The sequence below is a fragment of the Anopheles nili genome, chromosome 3, assembly GCF_943737925.1.
Source record: "Anopheles nili chromosome 3, idAnoNiliSN_F5_01, whole genome shotgun sequence".
NCBI lineage: Eukaryota > Metazoa > Arthropoda > Insecta > Diptera > Culicidae > Anopheles > Anopheles nili.
In genome coordinates this window covers 4,313,112-4,331,008 of record NC_071292.1, presented here as the reverse complement: position 1 = coordinate 4,331,008, position 17,897 = coordinate 4,313,112, and the positions used below count along the sequence as shown (strand labels likewise).

The following is a 17,897-nucleotide window of genomic DNA, read 5'->3' as shown; positions in this document are numbered from 1 at the left end:
TATTCTCTTTTCTTTCGTTGTGCTTGCTTCACTGGCGGGTTTATGCTTTTCTTTTTTTTTTTTTTTTGGCCGCTCATACACGCATTTTCCTTTCAGCCCTCGGGGGTGCGCTCTACGCCATTCTAATGCAGACTAATAAATCATTTCCCTCCCACGCCCGGCCCAGGCGATGCTTCCCTCTCACTCCACGTTCTCCGTTCAACCCGCTCGAGCAAGAAGGCGGGAAAATCCGAAACACCCCAAGCGCTTCCGTTCCATTACTGCATGGAGCCCGCGAAAAGAAAGCACAAAGAGCACCCAGCACGAGATGGAGGCGGGTGGGGCAAAGAGCGGTCGGAAGTCCAAAACGTTTTAGAAAACTCCATCAAACGTTGAAACCACATCGTCGAAGGCTCGAGCAACGGAGAGCTTTCAGACCGACAGCAGCCCGTGAAAAAAAATTGGAGGAAAGAAACGTAAGAAAAACCTTTCTGGCTTCGGGTGGCTTCCGGGTTGTGCCACCAGCGCTTGTGGTATTTTCTTCTTCCGTCATTCGTGCGACACCTTGGGCTGGGAGCATGAGGCAGCAGCAGAAAGGCTAATATCTCATCACCATTACCGCCATCGTGATCAACAACGGTGAATTGTTGGGAGCCCGTCATTATCCTGCCAGAGTGTGCACGTATAAGCGGGTGAAAGCGAACATCGACGAGCAGCAAAATGACACTTATTCCCTGCGATCAAAGCAGCCAGACAAACGGCAATACGGATGGCAGAATTTGCCCTCAAGAACGAGAATAAAAACCCAATAGCATGCCATGACATGCAATATTGGGGATGGTAAGGTATCAGTACCATTTCATATCGCGATGAATGGCTCTTATATTTAATGGTTATTTAACAGTTTAAGGTAAAGGAATCTATTTTACGATGTAAGATTCTAGCTATTTGCAAATTGTTTTTAAAAAATCTCATCATAATCCACCATCACCCCATCCGAGCTCATGAGCGCCAGCATTTTAAGCTTGTCAATGGTCGTCCTCACCTGAAACGCGATACCATCCGAATGGTCCTCCACCAGCAGTACCTGTTCGGAAGGACGCCAGCGTGACCATCTGGCCACTGCTCGAGTGCGGCTTTTCGCCCTCAGTAACAGCAAATCAAGGTAGCTTCGCACGTACTCCTGCAAATCGGCCTGCTCATGGCGTGGTTCCGCTCGCAGGACGAGCCAGTTCGAGATTGATTCGCAATCTCGGCTCCGATTGCTCAAAGCTCGCAGGATCATGTGCTCGAGTAGTTCCACCTCGGACAGCGGCGTATCCTGCAGCGATGCTGCAGGTTCTCCAGCCTGACAGACACACCGGTCGTTCGGTTTGATAAGCTCCTCTATCGTAGGAAAAATTGAAAATGCCTATGCTTTAGAGACTTCGGTGCCTCAATACACATCCGTACCATACCGCAACAGTACCTCTGACAAACATGCGCCTCACAGCGTGACGTTCCGTGGTGGTTCCATTCGAGGTTATGACGGAGTACTGCAGAACGTCCCCGAATCGGGCCACCAGGTCTTGGTCCTCGATCATAAATTTCCCATCCACGGGTAGGGTGACATTGCGGCAAAGGGCACACTCGAGGGCTTCCGTCTGGCCACCGTAGTACTTCACGTACAGCTCCACCCCGAACAGATCCGTTTCGGGGTTGTACGCCGTCCACAGGCGGATGCCCTTTGGCGCAAGTACTTCGACGTGAATGCGTCCCACCTTATGGCCATCGTGTTCGGGCTCCCGGAACCAGTCTAAAAATCCAGCAAATGACAATCCGAAACACGCCACCATTAGCAAAGCACAAAAAAGCTGACGACTCATTTTGTCTTCTTCACTTCAACACCGCGTACGCCGGGTAACTTCCCAACCACCAATAATTGAACACTCGGTTTGTGAATAGAACCACCCACTGTGATTGTGCTTTAGCCCTTAGTGTAGCTCGAGCAACTCGCGCAGTCCTGCCTGGTTGTATCGCTGCCATTTCAACGATCTGTTTGCCCTCCTTCGCATTGGCTCTTATCTCCTCTCGACTACGTCACGGCGTGTCCGTGGAGTTCGATTGCCGATTGCCCATTCCACGGCCTACTAAGTGAGTTTGTTTTCGCTCGCTGACATCTGTTTGCTTTAGTCGTTCTCGCAGTGTCTTTCTCGCATCGCTTCAGCTGCCCACCGAAGGAATGCCACCCCATCAATTAACGCTCGATGCCGAAGTTAGAATAAATTCATTAAGAAATAATTCACCATTTCTTGCGCCAGTTGCCACGCTTCCGACGCATTTCTTTTTGCGTGCTTTGTTTCAAATCCAGAACCATACCGGACGGCCGCGACAAGCTCGTCGAGGTGAGAGTGCTTCCTGCTGCTGCTACAATTATCACAACGCGTCCAACGGTGGTACTACATCTTGCTGCAGAAAGTAATTAAGCAAACAATAATTTATTTCACCAGCACAATCCATCTCCTGGGCCTTCGCAGCAGGGGGAGTTTTTCCGTTTTCTATCCCCAACGGTCTCCTCGCGGTTTGAAATCACCTCTGGCGTTCCCGTCCTTTTCCACTGGCCTACGCGGTAGCTTAAAAATTCATTATCGCTCGGGATTTTCCATCTTCAAATGGAAAGCTTCTCGCTTTTGACGCTCGCCCGATAATGGAGCCCGCTCAAAATGGCGCTCGGGGTGGCCGGAACCCGCGAGTGGGTGCGAACGCCCGGACCATTTTATTTTCGGCGACCTGATGATTGGTTGCGGGTGCGGAATTTAAAAGTAATTACGCCAGAAAAACTCGAGCCATTAAAATTATTTTAATGGCGAGCGCGCGATTCGTTGGTTGGCGCGTGGTTTTAATCGAATTCAATTAATTCATTACGGTAAAAATTCATCTCATCGCGGGTTGCCGAGAGAAGGTGTTAATTCGACCTTCTCTCTACCATGTGTTCGCGAAAGATCCTTATAAATGTTATGTTTTTTGAATTAAGCCCTGGTTGATGAAGTCAAGTTCTTCAGCTATACAAAAACCGTAGCTACTCACATATAGCAGTTGTAAGACAAACACTTGCAAGGAATTTAGATCAAAGGGATGAGTTTATCTTTGCATACCATTCGAGCACAAGGAACTAAAGATCGTTTCGCAAACGCAAATTTGCTTGCCAGAACAAAAACCGTGCTGAACAATACAGAAAAATCCACCATGTCCAACGTGATTCGAAATATATTGGAAATTCCTTGAACATCGCCAGTAAGGGAAACTTTCCATTGTGTAACGGCTACAGACGTTAAACTTCCATTGCTCTAGTAAACGATGGGCATTTTCTCTTTGTTGCAATCATACCATGATTTCTATCAAATGCATCAGGCGTGTTCGGGGAAAAGTTCCATGCGTGCTTCTCAGCGTTGCATTTTGAAACGATGTTCAACAAAGACCCCTTCTACTCCTACCAGAAGTCTTAAAAATCATTCATCATTGTTTTAACGGTGATTTGTAGATGGTTTGCTTTGATTTGTACCACTATTGAGCATAGTTTAATCATGGAATTGCAAGGATTAATACAAAACAGCACAATAGACAACATAGTTCGCTGTTGTGCGATAACATAATATCTTGTTTCAAAATTCCTATTGGTTGATTCTGTGCGAAATTCCAGCTATTGTTTTTAGTGTATGGGAACACCTTCGACTGGACAAGATAATTTCTCTGGTAACATTTTTTTTGGAGAGCTCTGATATATTCCAACTCATCTATTTGAATTGTTGCCCCGCAACGTACCCGTTCAATACGATTCTACGTTTTATTTCATTTAACATTTTTATATTAATAATACATAAGCTGATCATCTGATTCACAATTATGGATATCCAACATTCTCCGTAGTAATTTACACCTTATCATATATTGTAAATTTGTAAAATTAAGTTTTATCGGCCTAACTCAATATTTTGGGTTCTAGCGATGTTTTTAACCAAGCACAATTTTGAATTATTCGCTTCTCTAACTTTAACTAGCTCTAAAAACTTTGAAATATATTGTTCGTGGTTTACAAAACTTAAAACTTTTAATAGTTTGAGTCAAATGCTCATAAAAGGGAGAGACAATCAAAAGATTTAAATAAAATTTCATCAAAAATCAATCAGTTGAGAAATCATCGCAAATGAGCTCCTGCAACACGTATTGTAAACATTCCGCTTGACATCGGGGATGTGCATTGCAGGTTCCAATGTCAAAACAGCAAGGATTCCGCAGCAATACAACAAATATTAATCGAATAGAAAACTATGCTTTGAATAGAAATATTTATTTATTAATATAAATGAGTTAACTAATTGAAAAAGAAAATATTTCCTCAGCTGTGTTCAACAAAGATTCAAGAATGGATGAAAACATAAATTTAGCAAAGAGAATTGTTTAGTGTGGGGTCTTGTAATGTTTCATGCGAAAACACGAACAATTGTATGTGCAATGCAGAACATTAATTTTTCTTCCCTAAAAAGATTATGCTCACAGTTTAGGTCATAACTGACAAACATCAACATTTTAATACCGGTCTAATTCACCTTTGTTGAACCTAACAATTTTTAAAATAACCCGCAACTTGCACCCTATTATAATGGATAGGTAAGTTGAAATGAAGAACTGAAGAGATGAGCAATGTATTTTCATTTATTAATCGTTTTTCTCTCTTCTTGTGCTACACAGTATATCGTTTGACTACGACCACTATTTGTCGGAAGAAATATTCGTAATTGATGATTTTGGAGGAATATGTGAGGATGAAGATAGAATAGCCAGTCCAAGTACACAACATTTATGCAAAGATTTTGATGTTGAATTGCGGCATGACAATACTCCAGCGGGTAATATTGCTTCGAATCGATGCTTCGAAAAAGAAGCTCCTTCACTCTTTTCTGAGATGGAATATTTGACTGAAGTTTCGCCAGGGACGGATGTGATTATATCGGATATGAAAACGGTAGCGATCGCAGTTAATCCAACAGAGTTTTCCTGTAATAGATTAGGAAAAAACGAAATAGCTCCGGTAGACGCAAATGACCCTAGCGTACCTGATTATGCAAAAAAGTCTTCTACAGTGATTAGTGAAATCAAAGATGATGGATCTCCTGAGGAGCGAATTTACGGCTACTTCAAGGCTCCGACGGATTATCAGCGTATTCTAAACAACTATATTCAAAAAGGACGTCGAAAGCTGGAGGCTAGCTCGTATTCAAAAATGAAAGCTGCCTGTTTTCCTCGGGTAAAACTCAACTCCGCATCTACCTCATTAAAAGAAACTGTTACAATAGCATCGTCATGTTCTCAGGGTAAGGCAACGGTTCCAGTACAACAGTCCGTGCTCAACATTAAACATGATGATATACTTCCTAGTCGTTCTATCACTGCCACGAAAAATAGAGGAAATATTTCCCATAGTAATACTAGTTGTATAATGCAAGTTTTTGAACCAACTCATCTATTTCCTTCTGACCCCACGAGACTTCAAACTTCAACTGAGTCGATTAATGCAACGCGATTGTACCGTTGTCAGGACTGCAGCTCATTTTTCTCTTCAAATGAATTGTTGCGCAAACACTTGTGTATTATTACCGAACTGTACCAATGCCACTTGTGCTTGAGAGAATTCAAAAAACGAAAAACACTCGATCATCACATGAAATCTCACGACAAAGTATTTTCTACCAATGATGATTTACGGAAGTAAAAATGATCCACATTAGAACTGAATATTATCTGCCTTTCAATCCCTATTACTAGTTAATGTTGATGTTTAAGGAGTCTTTATGTAGTAGGAGATATAAATATTGAATTTTCATTTTTCAATATTGTTTTTATTAGTATTGTACAATTCGTGTAAAATAAAAACCTGACAAATTTATGCTGTTTCAAAATTCTTCTCATAGGAATCCTCAAGCATAAAATCGAAATCTATTACATCTAACAGACCTTTTCCTAATTCCAACACTTTAAACTTGTCAATCATTGTGTACATTCGAAAACCGACTCCATTACGCGCTAGATAAGTTGTGACCACATTGTTAGTTAACGGTCTGAGTCCATCTATTTGCCAGAGACGATATTTTACGAAGAGATGTGGATCAGCAACCAGCTTGTCAGCGTCTTTCAGCGGAAAGAATAAAAGCTCAGAGGCTTGTGATCCAATGCATTCCAATATTTTTCGTTCCAGGATGTCCTTTAACCGAGAAACCTCTTCGTGGAGCTGGTTTTGATCACTCAAAAGGCACTGGGAGTAACACTTATCGTTCTTTGGTCGATAGAATAAATGTTCTGTAAAATAAAGAGGAAACGTCATATATTTGGCTCTATACGATGTTTGTGGAAACCAACCGGTGACGAGAATTCTTCGAAAATTACTGTGCGATAAGATATGTTTGTGCAAAACCGAAAATCGATAGCGTATGGTGTCTCCTTGTCTGACGACCATATGTTCATCCTCAATAAGAAATTTTCCATCCACCACAACCGATGAATTAACGAGAAGCTGACGATCCCAAATTAGATCTTGATGTTTATGAGCATTTCGCGCAATGTACAACTCTAATCCAAACATTTCGATCAACGGACTATTTCTAGTCCATATAATGATTCCAGTGGGCTCTCGAACCTGTATGTTCACCATAAACTGTTTCATAAACACCAAATAATCCGGCAGATGAGTTTCTTCTTGGGACGTTGAACGCCCAATTAACGCAAACGCCAAAAATATCACTTCAACCGAACGCATGATGCTCAACATAAAGAACTAATTCAACTCAATCAGATTCAACGTAGAATCCTGTCGCCTTATCAGTTGAGTGCACAACTATGCACCTCTCTTCACAGTCGCGATTCGCTTTATATGATAACCATTGCTAGCCGACGAATGAGACAGAAAGTATAACAAACCATCTTGTTTATTTTATTTTGTTATCAGTTATTTACTGACAAAGTATTTGGGAAAATTTAACGGATACCACTGCATTTTCAAATACAGCATTCGTATGCTGTCAGTATTACAATGTGCTGTCAACAGACACACTGACAGCTCAAGAAAGAAACACAGCTGTAGGTATAAACAAAGGGCGCCGTTTGACTGCTCATTTGCTATGTGCGTTAGCCAATTGGCGTGTTGAAAAGGGTGTCAGATATTAGAAAAGCATTTTATATTTCGTAAAATTGTGCGTACAGGCAACAATTATTCCCAGTGTCCATAGAAAGTGGAACGCGATAAAGTGCTTCGTTCAGCTGAAGATTTTGACACAGTAAGTGGAAACCAAGTAGACCCGCATCAGTTGTAGCAGGAGCATACTTTTCACGATCCGTGTTCTTCAACCAGCTCATTTCAGTGCGTAGCCGACAGAGACAAGAATAAAACATGGCTGCCAGCACGAGCGGTGATAAAGCTGCGGATGATTCATTGTATCCCATTGCTGTTTTGATTGATGAATTGAAGAACGAGGATATTCAGGTGAGTTTTACGTTTGCCTTTTTGTAGATAAGATACGTGGCCATGAACCTTGCATTACCGTACTAAGAAGGTCCACTCCTTGACGTACTGGCACACACCCAATAACACCGAAGTACACCGGGAAGCGAAAAAACCCGGTTGGTTTTCGGATCAAGGATTAACCCCAAGAGTGCATGGGAATGTTATTGAAGTGGGCACAGCTCGCGTTGAAACGAGCTATGCTCATATGTCGCTCCACCCACCTACGCAAATTGTCATCCCGCCCCTCAACGGATACAATTTGTTTATTGATTTGTGCGTCGTACTCATGCTTCATCCGTGATTTATTTTTAGCTGCGTCTGAACTCGATCAAGAAGTTATCGACAATTGCGCTCGCCTTGGGGGAAGAGCGTACCCGGAACGAACTGATCCCCTTCCTGACGGAGTCGATCTACGACGAGGATGAGGTCCTGCTCGCGCTGGCCGAACAATTGGGAAACTTCATTCCCCTGGTTGGTGGTCCCGAGTACGCAATGTACTTAATTCCACCACTAGAATCGCTGGCCACTGTAGAGGAGACGGTTGTGCGTGAGAAAGCCGTCGAATCGCTTCGCACCGTTGCCGGACAGCACAGTGCGCAAGATTTGGAGGTTCATCTTGTGCCGACCCTGCAGCGTCTGGTGTCAGGAGATTGGTTCACTTCCCGCACGTCGGCTTGCGGACTGTTTTCCGTATGCTATCCCCGGGTATCGGCAGCCGTGAAATCGGAATTGCGCGTCAATTTCCGTACGCTTTGCCAGGATGAGACACCAATGGTGCGTCGTGCCGCCGCTGGCAAGCTCGGGGAGTTTGCCAAGGTCGTTGAACTGGAGTACCTAAAGTCCGATCTGATCCCCACGTTCGTTCAGATGGCACAAGACGAACAGGACTCCGTGCGGCTGTTGGCCGTAGAAGCGTGCGTGAGCATCGCCCAACTACTGCCACAGGATGAAGTTGAGCTTGTAAGTATCGAATATTTGAAAAAAAAAATCTTCCCACTTAGCTTCTCATATAGTATTGCATTTATTATGTTAGCAATTGCGTAGCAAATAATCTCATCATTTAGCGTTTTTATTGTTTTTACGATGCTTCGTCAAACGAGGCTCGAATGTCGAAATCATCGATAGCTGTTAGCTTATCGTAATCCAATATGTCGCTATCCTGTCGGGCAAGCTCCAAAATCTTCAACTTATCTATAATGCTTTTCACTCGAAATACAATTCCATCGGATCCGTCCTCCGCAGACAGGATCGTATCTGCCAGAGGCTTAAGTGCGTCCTTCTTCTGGAAGTAGTCACGTACGACCTGCTTCAAATCGTTTGTTGGGCCATCCACGCGATCTGTTTGTAGGAACAGAAAGTTGGACATGATTCCCTCTGCACACTTTTTCGATACCCGTTCGAGGATACGCTCGAGTAATGCAATTTCGTCTGTAGGTTCATCGAACACCTGTTTGGCGGTGTCGGTCGGAGTGGACGGTGTAACAGCCCCAAGTGGACACGCACATTTTCCTTTCGGTTTTATTAAATAATCTGAAATGTATTAAATAGGAGCATAGTTAATCATTTAGTCTTTTGATTCTCATATGTATAGTTCCATTACCATCCACAATCAATTTTCTCGGTTTGTGCCGCTGAACTGTCTTTCCGTTGTTAGTGATAATAACGTACTCCAGAATGTCACCGCTCTTGACGATTACATTTTCATCTTGTAAGAAAAACTTTCCATGCGTAATCTCGCTTGTGTTGCGACAAACGTTGCACTGCTGCTGTTTTCGTCCATGGATAGGATTAATGAATAGCTCTACACCGAAACCTCTCATTTCTGGCTTTTGAGCCGTCCAGAGACGTAATCCTTGCGGATCTAGAACTTCGAACTCGACGCGACACACGTCATGACCCTTGTTTTTGTTGCTGCGAAACCAATCCAAAAAACCGCCCTCCGATCCACTGAAGACAGCAAAACAGATCAACACTGTAAAAACCGTTGTTGTCGCACTTAATCGTCCCATTTTACCAACACCCTTTTACGACGTAGGTCAAACGAGAACTAAACCTGCGATTGATGGCTCCTGAGCTATTTTTCTTAGCTTTAGGACGAATTCGATTATATTGTGCTTCACTTTGTATTAGGTTTGCGTTTCTTATCGTATTGCTCCGCTCTGTATTTGCGTTCCTGATCACGCAAGGTTATCGGTGTGGTAGACTACTAGCCTGCTTGCTGTACACGATCGCTACTGGACGCTGCGACCGGCCTGGTGCCAGAGTAATATTGAACACGTTGAATGAATGATGATCACCAATGATCTCACTCTCTCGATCTCTCTGTTTCTCTTTATTTTTGCATTGTGTTGGCCTGAGAACAAGACAAGCACTTTAGAGAGAAGCTGTGAGGACTAAACTCGTTCTCTAGAGGGATTTCCATACGACTGCTAGAGGTGCTTTTATGTTTGACAAAGAGGGCAATGTTGCATCGTGTTTGTTAAGTTTTTCGGGGATCAGATTTCAAGAAGTGATCTGCAATGACCTTGAAAACGGTTGATTAATTCGAATGCTAAATGTGGTGTTTTATTTATGATGTTTGCTTTATTGTGTGAAATGATCGTTGTGATTGAACCCGGCAGCTCATGAATAACAGTCAATAATGCGAATTATTTATGTAAATAACTATTTTTCGTTCAAATCTGCCATGAATCTTTACATTGCTGAAGGTAAAATATGCACGGAGTTTGAAATATCAATTTCTCACTTGCGTCATTGCGTCAAACGCATGTATATCGAAGTATATTTGTAAATTATCTCACAACAGCAATAGTTCCCACGGTACGAAATAAGGGAAAGTCCGATGTGTAATGATCGGTAGCTTGTTCATGCAATTATTGTTCGGGTTTCGCATCAATTCATTTTTTGTAGTATGTTGTATGGATTTGTCCATAGATCCGTTTATATCGTTTGCCAATTTCAATTACCATTACTTATTTGTAGCAGCTAAACTTTTTCATGACTACAAATATTTGTTGGATCTAAATCTCACTAAATCTTACTCTTTTTCTAACAGAATGTAATGCCAACACTCCGTCAATGTGTGAACGACAATTCCTGGCGCGTACGGTACATGGTATCTGAAAAACTGACCGACCTGCAGAAAGCCGTGGGACATGAGATCACCAGAAATGACCTTGTGTCTGCCTTCCAGTTCCTATTAAAGGATAGCGAAGCAGAGGTACGTGCGTCGGCATCGGCCAAGGTAACCGAATTCTGTGCGAATTTGGACAAAGCCTACCAGGAGCATATCATCATGACAATGGTTCTGCCCTGCGTGAAGGAGCTGGTCGGTGACACTAACCAACACGTCAAGTCGGCCCTCGCCTCGGTGATTATGGGTCTAAGTCCTATCGTTGGACGGAATAACACCATCGAGCATTTGTTGCCGTTATTCCTAGTCCAGTTGAAGGATGAATGGCCCGAGGTGCGATTGAACATTATCTCGACATTGGATTGCATCAACGATGTCATCGGTATTCAGCAATTGTCCCAGTCACTGTTGCCAGCCATCGTTGAATTGGCTGAAGATAGCAAATGGCGTGTGCGTTTGGCTATCATCGAGTATATGCCGTTGTTGGCAGGGCAACTAGGACAGGAATTTTTCAACCAGAAGCTGCGTGATCTATGTTTCAACTGGTTGAATGATCATGTGTATGCGATCCGTGAGGCAGCCACCCTGAACATGAAAAAGATTGTGCAGACATTTGGAACCCAGTGGGCGGAAACGAACATCATCAATCAGATATTGGTTATGTGCAAAAATAGCAACTATTTGCATCGTAAGTTCATCCGTTTAAAACTGTTCTAATTAGCAGCATTGTATTTGCCGATATAATATGATCATTTGCGTCGATTTTAGGAATGACCTGTCTGTTCTGCATCAACGCCCTGGCCGATGTATGCGGGGCAGACATCATTGAGCGGCTTTTCCTGCCGACCATCAAAGTATTATCGACGGATCCGGTGGCGAACGTTCGATTCAACGTGGCGAAAACTCTGCAGAAACTGTCGCCATTCCTCGACCAGGCTGCCATCGATGAGCACGTTAAGCCGATTCTGGAGAAACTGAACACCGATACCGACGTTGACGTTAAATACTTTGCCTCGGAGGCCATGGTGAGCAGTGCAGGTGAGTACTAAGCCAATGCAGACAGACTGCCTGATTCTAAGTAATGTGTTTTCTTTACTATAGCAGCCTAATTGATACGTTGACGCGTGGCTATGAACAAAACAACAGGAGCGCCATCATAATTGTTGGGCAGGAATACGATAGGCTAGTGGAGGGAGTTGTACATCGCACTCGATAACTATTATAATGCAGTTAATGAATCGTGCAGCATCAGACAAGAACTCCCGTCTCATTTGGACAACTTTCAACAAACACTTTCAAAAGCGTATGATGTTGTTTTCATAAAAAAACTACTTAATCCAATGTTGCACACAATTAAACGCAGTTGTTTTATGTGTAAACGTCGATTAAATGATGGAACGACATAAATCCATAGCGGCGACATGTTGTTGTTTGTAGCATCTGGCAGCATTTTTGCTACTTTCCGTCACCGTAACACTTACTAGGTCTATGCATTAAGCTATGTTCTCATGATTCTTTTATTATAAGAGCACACTAATTACAAGAAACGGCTGCACGTAAGAGTTGGTCGTCAGGGTAGAACAGGAGCGACAAATGGAAGAAAATTCATATAACCAGGCGAAAGATTGCTTCTGTACACACAATAGACACGCTTCACTCTTTCTCGATTTTCGTTTCGTAAAACAATGCCTTTTCCTAAAACATGTACTTCTCCATTTTCCTTTATATCGCAAAATGATTGTTTTTCTTACTCTTCCTCATCGATTCACTCGCGATCGGTCATGAAGAATCATTGGTGCCTTCCTGCTGGTTTCGTCGTAGTGTTCGCATTGCATTTGAAACAAAAAACGGAAGAAACTTATATAGATTCATGATTGCAATTTAGTTTCACGTGATTCTAAGACCACCAGAAACGCCAAAACACCATCGATCAGAGTCAAAGTCTTGAGCGATTGTTGTGTAAAATTTTGTATTATGTTGTAAATTCTTTTGCAATATTCACATTTCAAAATCAGTTATGGTATTCTCTTTGATAGTGCGAATGCCAGCGGAGCATTCGAAAAGAGCAACAACGCTGTTTGACTTTCGTGATCTGCGATGAACCGATCGTTCAGGACAGTGGGAGAAATTGGGAAACCATCCTTTCGATATCTACATTTACTTCTAATTATTTCCTCTATCTAAGTTTAAACTATACATATAAATAAATATAAATAATATATAATATGGAGCATCAATTTGAAGGCGAATGTTTGGAATTAACATAAGAAGAAAAACAAAACACAGGAGTAAACGCATATGAGAAAAACCTACGTTGTCGTGTAGTTGGGAGAATAGTAATAAAATAATCAGGAAAATTCACAAGAGCGTCTCGTTCGGTTACCATCAAGAAAGAAACATGCCGGTGTAAAGCATGCACGCAGGTGTAGTTGAATTCATTAATCCAGGAGTTCTCTTAGATTATACCCAGATTAACCGTGTTAAATCCACTCAGCTCAGCGCGGACAGTAAAAAGTCCCACCAGAGATATCCGGCGCCTCGGAACAACATGCGTCATCAGTACAGCACAGCGTTACAGGCAAAAGGTGAAAGATAAACGTCTAAACGAGCTCTTTCGTGGTGTGCTTCTATGCTCTCGGAAGCACCCAAACGAAACCCATCCGAAGGTGATGTAAAACGTTACCTCTGTGTAGGTATCTCTAATTTTAAACTCATTCGCCGCCTCTCCGTTTCGTCGGGCAGCTCGCGAGATCAAAGTTCGATCATGTGCTGAATGATCGCAAGAAGCGTGCACATAACGCAGACGATTTGACGGATTGTGCCGCGTTTAGTGTTGCGCGGATCACCGTGAATGTGCGCGATCGACGCGGTGCTACGTTCATTTAACGTGTGTTTGTAGTGTTGCCACAGATCCGCTGGACAAACGGACTGATAACAGCTGAAATCGTCGGTCCACCATTGTTGCGATTCCGGATGGCGAAAGTTCAACGCGGTGCGATTTTCGTGGCCAGTCGAATGTCTGATACGGGACGAGAGTGACCGGCGAGTTTTGCGTTCTGTAGGAAGCCGATAGCATGAATAAGGTTCTGGTTATCGTTTCGGGGTTGGTGATTGCGGTGGGTGAGTACTACCTTACTTTTCTTTTGTGGTGACCCTACCGTTTGATAAGTGTTGAAATATATAATAACGTATGTGAAGGTTCAAAGTTGTTGAATTTGTGATCCACGTATTAAAATTGATTGAAGATTTATCTGCACTGTCTCTAGTTCAAGGTGCACCTTTTGCTATTAATTAAATATAATAAAAAAATGCTTCTATTCGTGTATACGAGTTGAACCCATTCAATGTGTCAGGATTCATTAATGATAATGGCTATAATTAATGTAACCCGACATGGCTCATTACGGCCTTGATTATCTGCAGGAAATCATTATTAGTACGGTGATTTTGGCCACGCATATCATTTACGATCGCGTTGATACTAGATAGTGAACTGTTTAATCCGATAATGCATATGCTTCACATGCCGGTCGATCAACACAGATGATTATTTTGTGGTTTATTTTTATTTATTTTATCATGATATCATTTCTCTATCGATTCAAAACAACAAAGCAATTCCAAGAGAGCTCCAGTGTGCATTTAAATATTACCAGTGATTTAAAAACCCACCGGCAATAATTTCAATTGAGCTATGCTCTTTCTTCATCACGGCGACATTCGGTAATTCATTTTGTAACCGCATCTGGCGCGACCACGTGTAGGAATAGTAGCGTCACGTGTTTACACGCGCTGTTGGGTTTGGCTTTAGTGTGTAACATCGATTCGTACCCAGGTCCGTTGATAGAAAATGGTACACGCCGTGCAACGCGGATTGATGCAGTTTTTATTAGTCGGGTGCAATCAAGGACTGGTCTGTGGTGCTAGTTGATGGCTGTTTGTCCAAGCGATCGGTTTGCGTCGTACGGAGAGGCTAGTTGAGCGTGGACGTTCGAATATTGTGTGGTTGTACCGTATCGTGTGTGTGAGTCGAAATGGATTGAAACACGTTACAGGACAGTTGGATGAACGGTGTCATTTAAAACATTCAAAATCGGTACCGTAAGATCAAGTGCATTGTGTGCAGCACGAATCAATCAGCGGAAAAATGGTTTTGCATTCGAAATCGAAGAAGCGTGATTCATGATGAACCTTTATTCTCTCTCGTGCCGTGTGTAATTTAGCCTGCTGTTGACGCAAACCCTTACCAGCCAAAGATGACGCTGCAGTATCAGCTGCTGAGGGTCCTTCTACTCCCAGTTTGGGTGTTTGCATTCACAGCGATGCATACGATTATCGAATATTTGTTTCCTTTTGTTCTAACAAATCAAGTACTGTTTGTGAGCATACTTCAACCAGAAGTCGTTATTGTTTTTTTCTTTTCTTTTAGCGCTTTGTACAATTTCAGACAAAACGCACACCTTATTGGCCAAATATTTACCCTTCGTGGTAGTAAATTTGCTTAGGCAATATCTTAACACAGGCAGCAAACCCAGCTGCACACGCACCGAGCGCGAGTTTTGGAGTGTTGGCAAACTCAACAGATGGTTTTAGTTCACGAACAGCTTCCCACCCCCGAATCGCGCGGAAAGTGCAACTGGTTTGCGCCGCTACCGCTGCAATTGCAAGTCTTTAACGAAGCAAAAAAAAATGGTCGAATAATTTCAACCAGAACAAGACACGAAGGCACACCATGATCGTAAGCTAGAAGGAGTTGGCAAAAAAAGCCCACACAGTGGCTAATGGAAAAGTGCTCGAACGCATCGAACGTGTTATGAGCGATTCGATGGCTTTAGCTTGGCCCGAGGTGGCCGGTTTTTATTGCCAGTGCCCTCAAACGGACCGTGGAACGCGTTAGCCAACCTCCTCAACACCCGGTTTGACCATGACGGACCATCCGGAGGAAGCTTCTGGTCGGAGAAGGCGGTAAGAAAAGAACGCACCATCTGGGGTGTGTAGTGATGGTGGCGCTTTCCACATGCCAGCTCGGTTTGTTGGTGGAAAATTTCGAAAGTGACGGTTTCTGTTAGTGGAAATCGTTCGTTTTTTGTTGTTGTCTTTGGCCCAGCAGTCGGGCCAGTTGTGACGATATCGTTTGACCGTCCCGTCTACGGTATGGAATGTCGTTTGACTGATCCCAAACGGTACGCATTGCGAGACTAATGACGACCCTAAGGGCACGGTATCCAAACATTCCTACCTTTGCCCGACAGGTCAGTCGGACTATCGATCGCAACATGATTGATTTTTGAGACAAACTCAATGCTGGTTTGCGAAGTGATTTTAGAAAATTACGAGCCACCAATCACGTACTTAGATATGGGGCTCAATTCACTTATTCGGCAAACAAACTGGTGGTTGGTTTGAAATAATAACGGTGCTTCTAGGCTACTTGAGAGCGCAAACATTTGAACGCTTCAACCCCCAAAGCTGAATACCGGCGCGCCTTAATTTACTCGTAAGATTAGTGACAAATTGTTTCGCCGAAGCCTTTCCGCCAAATGAGCCTCATCTAAGCCACGTGGTACAGGACGACGAGTAACGCTAAATTACCATAAAAATACCAATCACAGTGGGGCTCGTGTACCGTTCGAGCAAATACCCGTCCGACGGGCACCGATTTGAATAATTCATTGCACCTGTCGGCGAGTGATTACCCTTGGAAAAGAATGCGTATGTCGTTGGTGAGGGTCGGAGTTTATTTCTTTCCTGTAACGGATAGGTTTTCCTGCTCCAGAAGTCAACCCACGCTCGCACGGTACAGCAGGAAGTCAGGAAAATGATACCATGCAAAATGACACCCGCTTGGTGGTCGATTTGTGTGTCTGTTTTTCCTACTTCTGAGGCACTCGAATCGCACTGTACGAGTGCATCCGTTAGCCAGCGTCATCACAGCTCTGGCCGCAAGGTCAGAAAGGATGGCAAGCGCACCCTTAACACTTCCCGATCGACTCGGCGTGACGCTATGAAGCCCACTGATTGCCACCTGTCCGCGGTATCGATGAGTGATGCGCTTTCTGCGGGCATAAATCGAAAGTCTCCAGCCACCGAGTCGTGAGCGATCCGTTTTCTCCTCGCACCGAAATGCCAACCGGGGTGTTTAAACTCTATCAAGCTGAGAGCGGGTTGTCCTTTTAGCAAAACAACTGCAACGACTTCCCGCTTCGTTTAGTGCTCTAGCTCGTGGATGAGCTTCCTGGGCGATCGTGTATGAGGTGTTGACGCGTGTGCAAGTCGATCGCGATCGCTGAAGTCACTTGCTCTCTCTCTCTCACACACACTCGTCATACCACCCTTTAGGGGATGGGGTTGATCGTTTGGGGCCGCAAACTGATTAACATTCAACATGTGTCGCCTTCCTGCTCGCGCTCCGGCTACTAACTGCTGATGGGTGCGTTTATTTTTTTTTTATCGCCTCCATTCGGATGCGGTTTATTGCAATTGTAGCAGAAACTTTACACAACCCATCGGCCTTGGGTCTTGGGCACTGCCAGGGGATTCGTACTAAACGGTACCACTCGAAACGCATTAATTCAAAGAGATTACGCCGCAAAGGTCGACATAGTCTTCTCGTAGGTTGACACTCAAAAATCGTCATGCTCATTCCTACTTGCCGGTGATTTGATCTCCACGTACACTGCAATTGATCAACTAGCACCGCACTGGAACTAGAACCATCCACCCTTTCCCGCTCAGCAGGGTGCTTATTAGTCCGAGGCAAATAAAAACAAACCATGATGGCAAACGGTGGCAGCATAACCGTATCCCTTCCCAAAAAAAAAAAAAAACACCGGAGCACATCAATCCGGACGCCATCCAAACTCTGGTCAAATGAATTGTGTGCCTTTTTTCTAGCTAGCCGCCACGTTGGGTGTTGGGAAAAACGACGCACCGTGCAGGGTTGCATTCTCAAGGGTTTCCACTTTTTCTTCGCACGCGAATCGCGTCGCGCGAGTGTGCGACTGTGGCGCAAGTTCCGAACACGCGCGCACCAATCGACAGTTCCACGCGGCCATTCGCGCTCACTTCACTTGGAACGATCGGATCGGACGGTTGTGTTTGCTGGTTGTGTCCGCTCGCAGCAAAAAGGAAAAACCCTCACGTTTCGGCCCTTTTTTCCGACTTCTCTTGTGCGTGTCCGCGTGTGTGTGTGGTGTGTTGTTGGTGGAAACGTTACGCAATCAAAGTTGCTTCCAGTGGGCCACACGGTCG

The 17,897-nt window shown here is 43.8% G+C and overlaps 5 protein-coding genes across 6 annotated transcripts; 2 read left to right on the top strand and 3 right to left on the bottom strand.

Moving 5' to 3' along the window:
• Window positions 1-940: 940 nt before the first annotated feature.
• On the bottom strand, window positions 941-1,844 carry LOC128727850 (uncharacterized). Its single transcript, XM_053821797.1, has 2 exons — window positions 1,448-1,844; window positions 941-1,365 (listed from the first exon to the last, which is right to left on the bottom strand). Exons 1-2 carry the CDS (start codon window positions 1,842-1,844, stop codon window positions 941-943), a joined length of 822 nt encoding a protein of 273 aa, XP_053677772.1.
• A 2,774-nt stretch (window positions 1,845-4,618) lies between these two features.
• On the top strand, window positions 4,619-5,889 carry LOC128727847 (uncharacterized). The gene is made up of 2 exons (XM_053821794.1): window positions 4,619-4,626; window positions 4,696-5,889. The coding sequence occupies exons 1-2, from the start codon at window positions 4,619-4,621 to the stop codon at window positions 5,726-5,728; spliced, it is 1,041 nt and encodes a 346-aa protein (XP_053677769.1). The 3' UTR covers window positions 5,729-5,889.
• LOC128727846 (uncharacterized) lies at window positions 5,841-6,769 on the bottom strand. The gene is made up of 2 exons (XM_053821793.1): window positions 6,373-6,769; window positions 5,841-6,312 (listed from the first exon to the last, which is right to left on the bottom strand). Exons 1-2 carry the CDS (start codon window positions 6,767-6,769, stop codon window positions 5,900-5,902), a joined length of 810 nt encoding a protein of 269 aa, XP_053677768.1. The 3' UTR covers window positions 5,841-5,899.
• Window positions 6,770-7,156: 387 nt separating this feature from the next.
• Window positions 7,157-13,000, top strand: LOC128727237 (serine/threonine-protein phosphatase PP2A 65 kDa regulatory subunit). 2 transcript variants are annotated; one of them, XM_053821126.1, is made up of 6 exons: window positions 7,157-7,286; window positions 7,361-7,492; window positions 7,826-8,473; window positions 10,569-11,334; window positions 11,415-11,684; window positions 11,751-13,000. In XM_053821126.1, the coding sequence occupies exons 2-6, from the start codon at window positions 7,400-7,402 to the stop codon at window positions 11,753-11,755; spliced, it is 1,782 nt and encodes a 593-aa protein (XP_053677101.1). In that variant the 5' UTR covers window positions 7,157-7,286; window positions 7,361-7,399; the 3' UTR covers window positions 11,756-13,000. The 2 variants fall into 2 exon arrangements, with proteins under 2 accessions (XP_053677101.1, XP_053677100.1); XM_053821125.1 differs by having other exon boundaries at window positions 11,748-13,000.
• Window positions 8,583-9,522, bottom strand: LOC128727239 (uncharacterized). Its single transcript, XM_053821127.1, has 2 exons — window positions 9,114-9,522; window positions 8,583-9,043 (listed from the first exon to the last, which is right to left on the bottom strand). The coding sequence occupies exons 1-2, from the start codon at window positions 9,520-9,522 to the stop codon at window positions 8,592-8,594; spliced, it is 861 nt and encodes a 286-aa protein (XP_053677102.1). The 3' UTR covers window positions 8,583-8,591.
• Window positions 13,001-17,897: the final 4,897 nt, after the last annotated feature.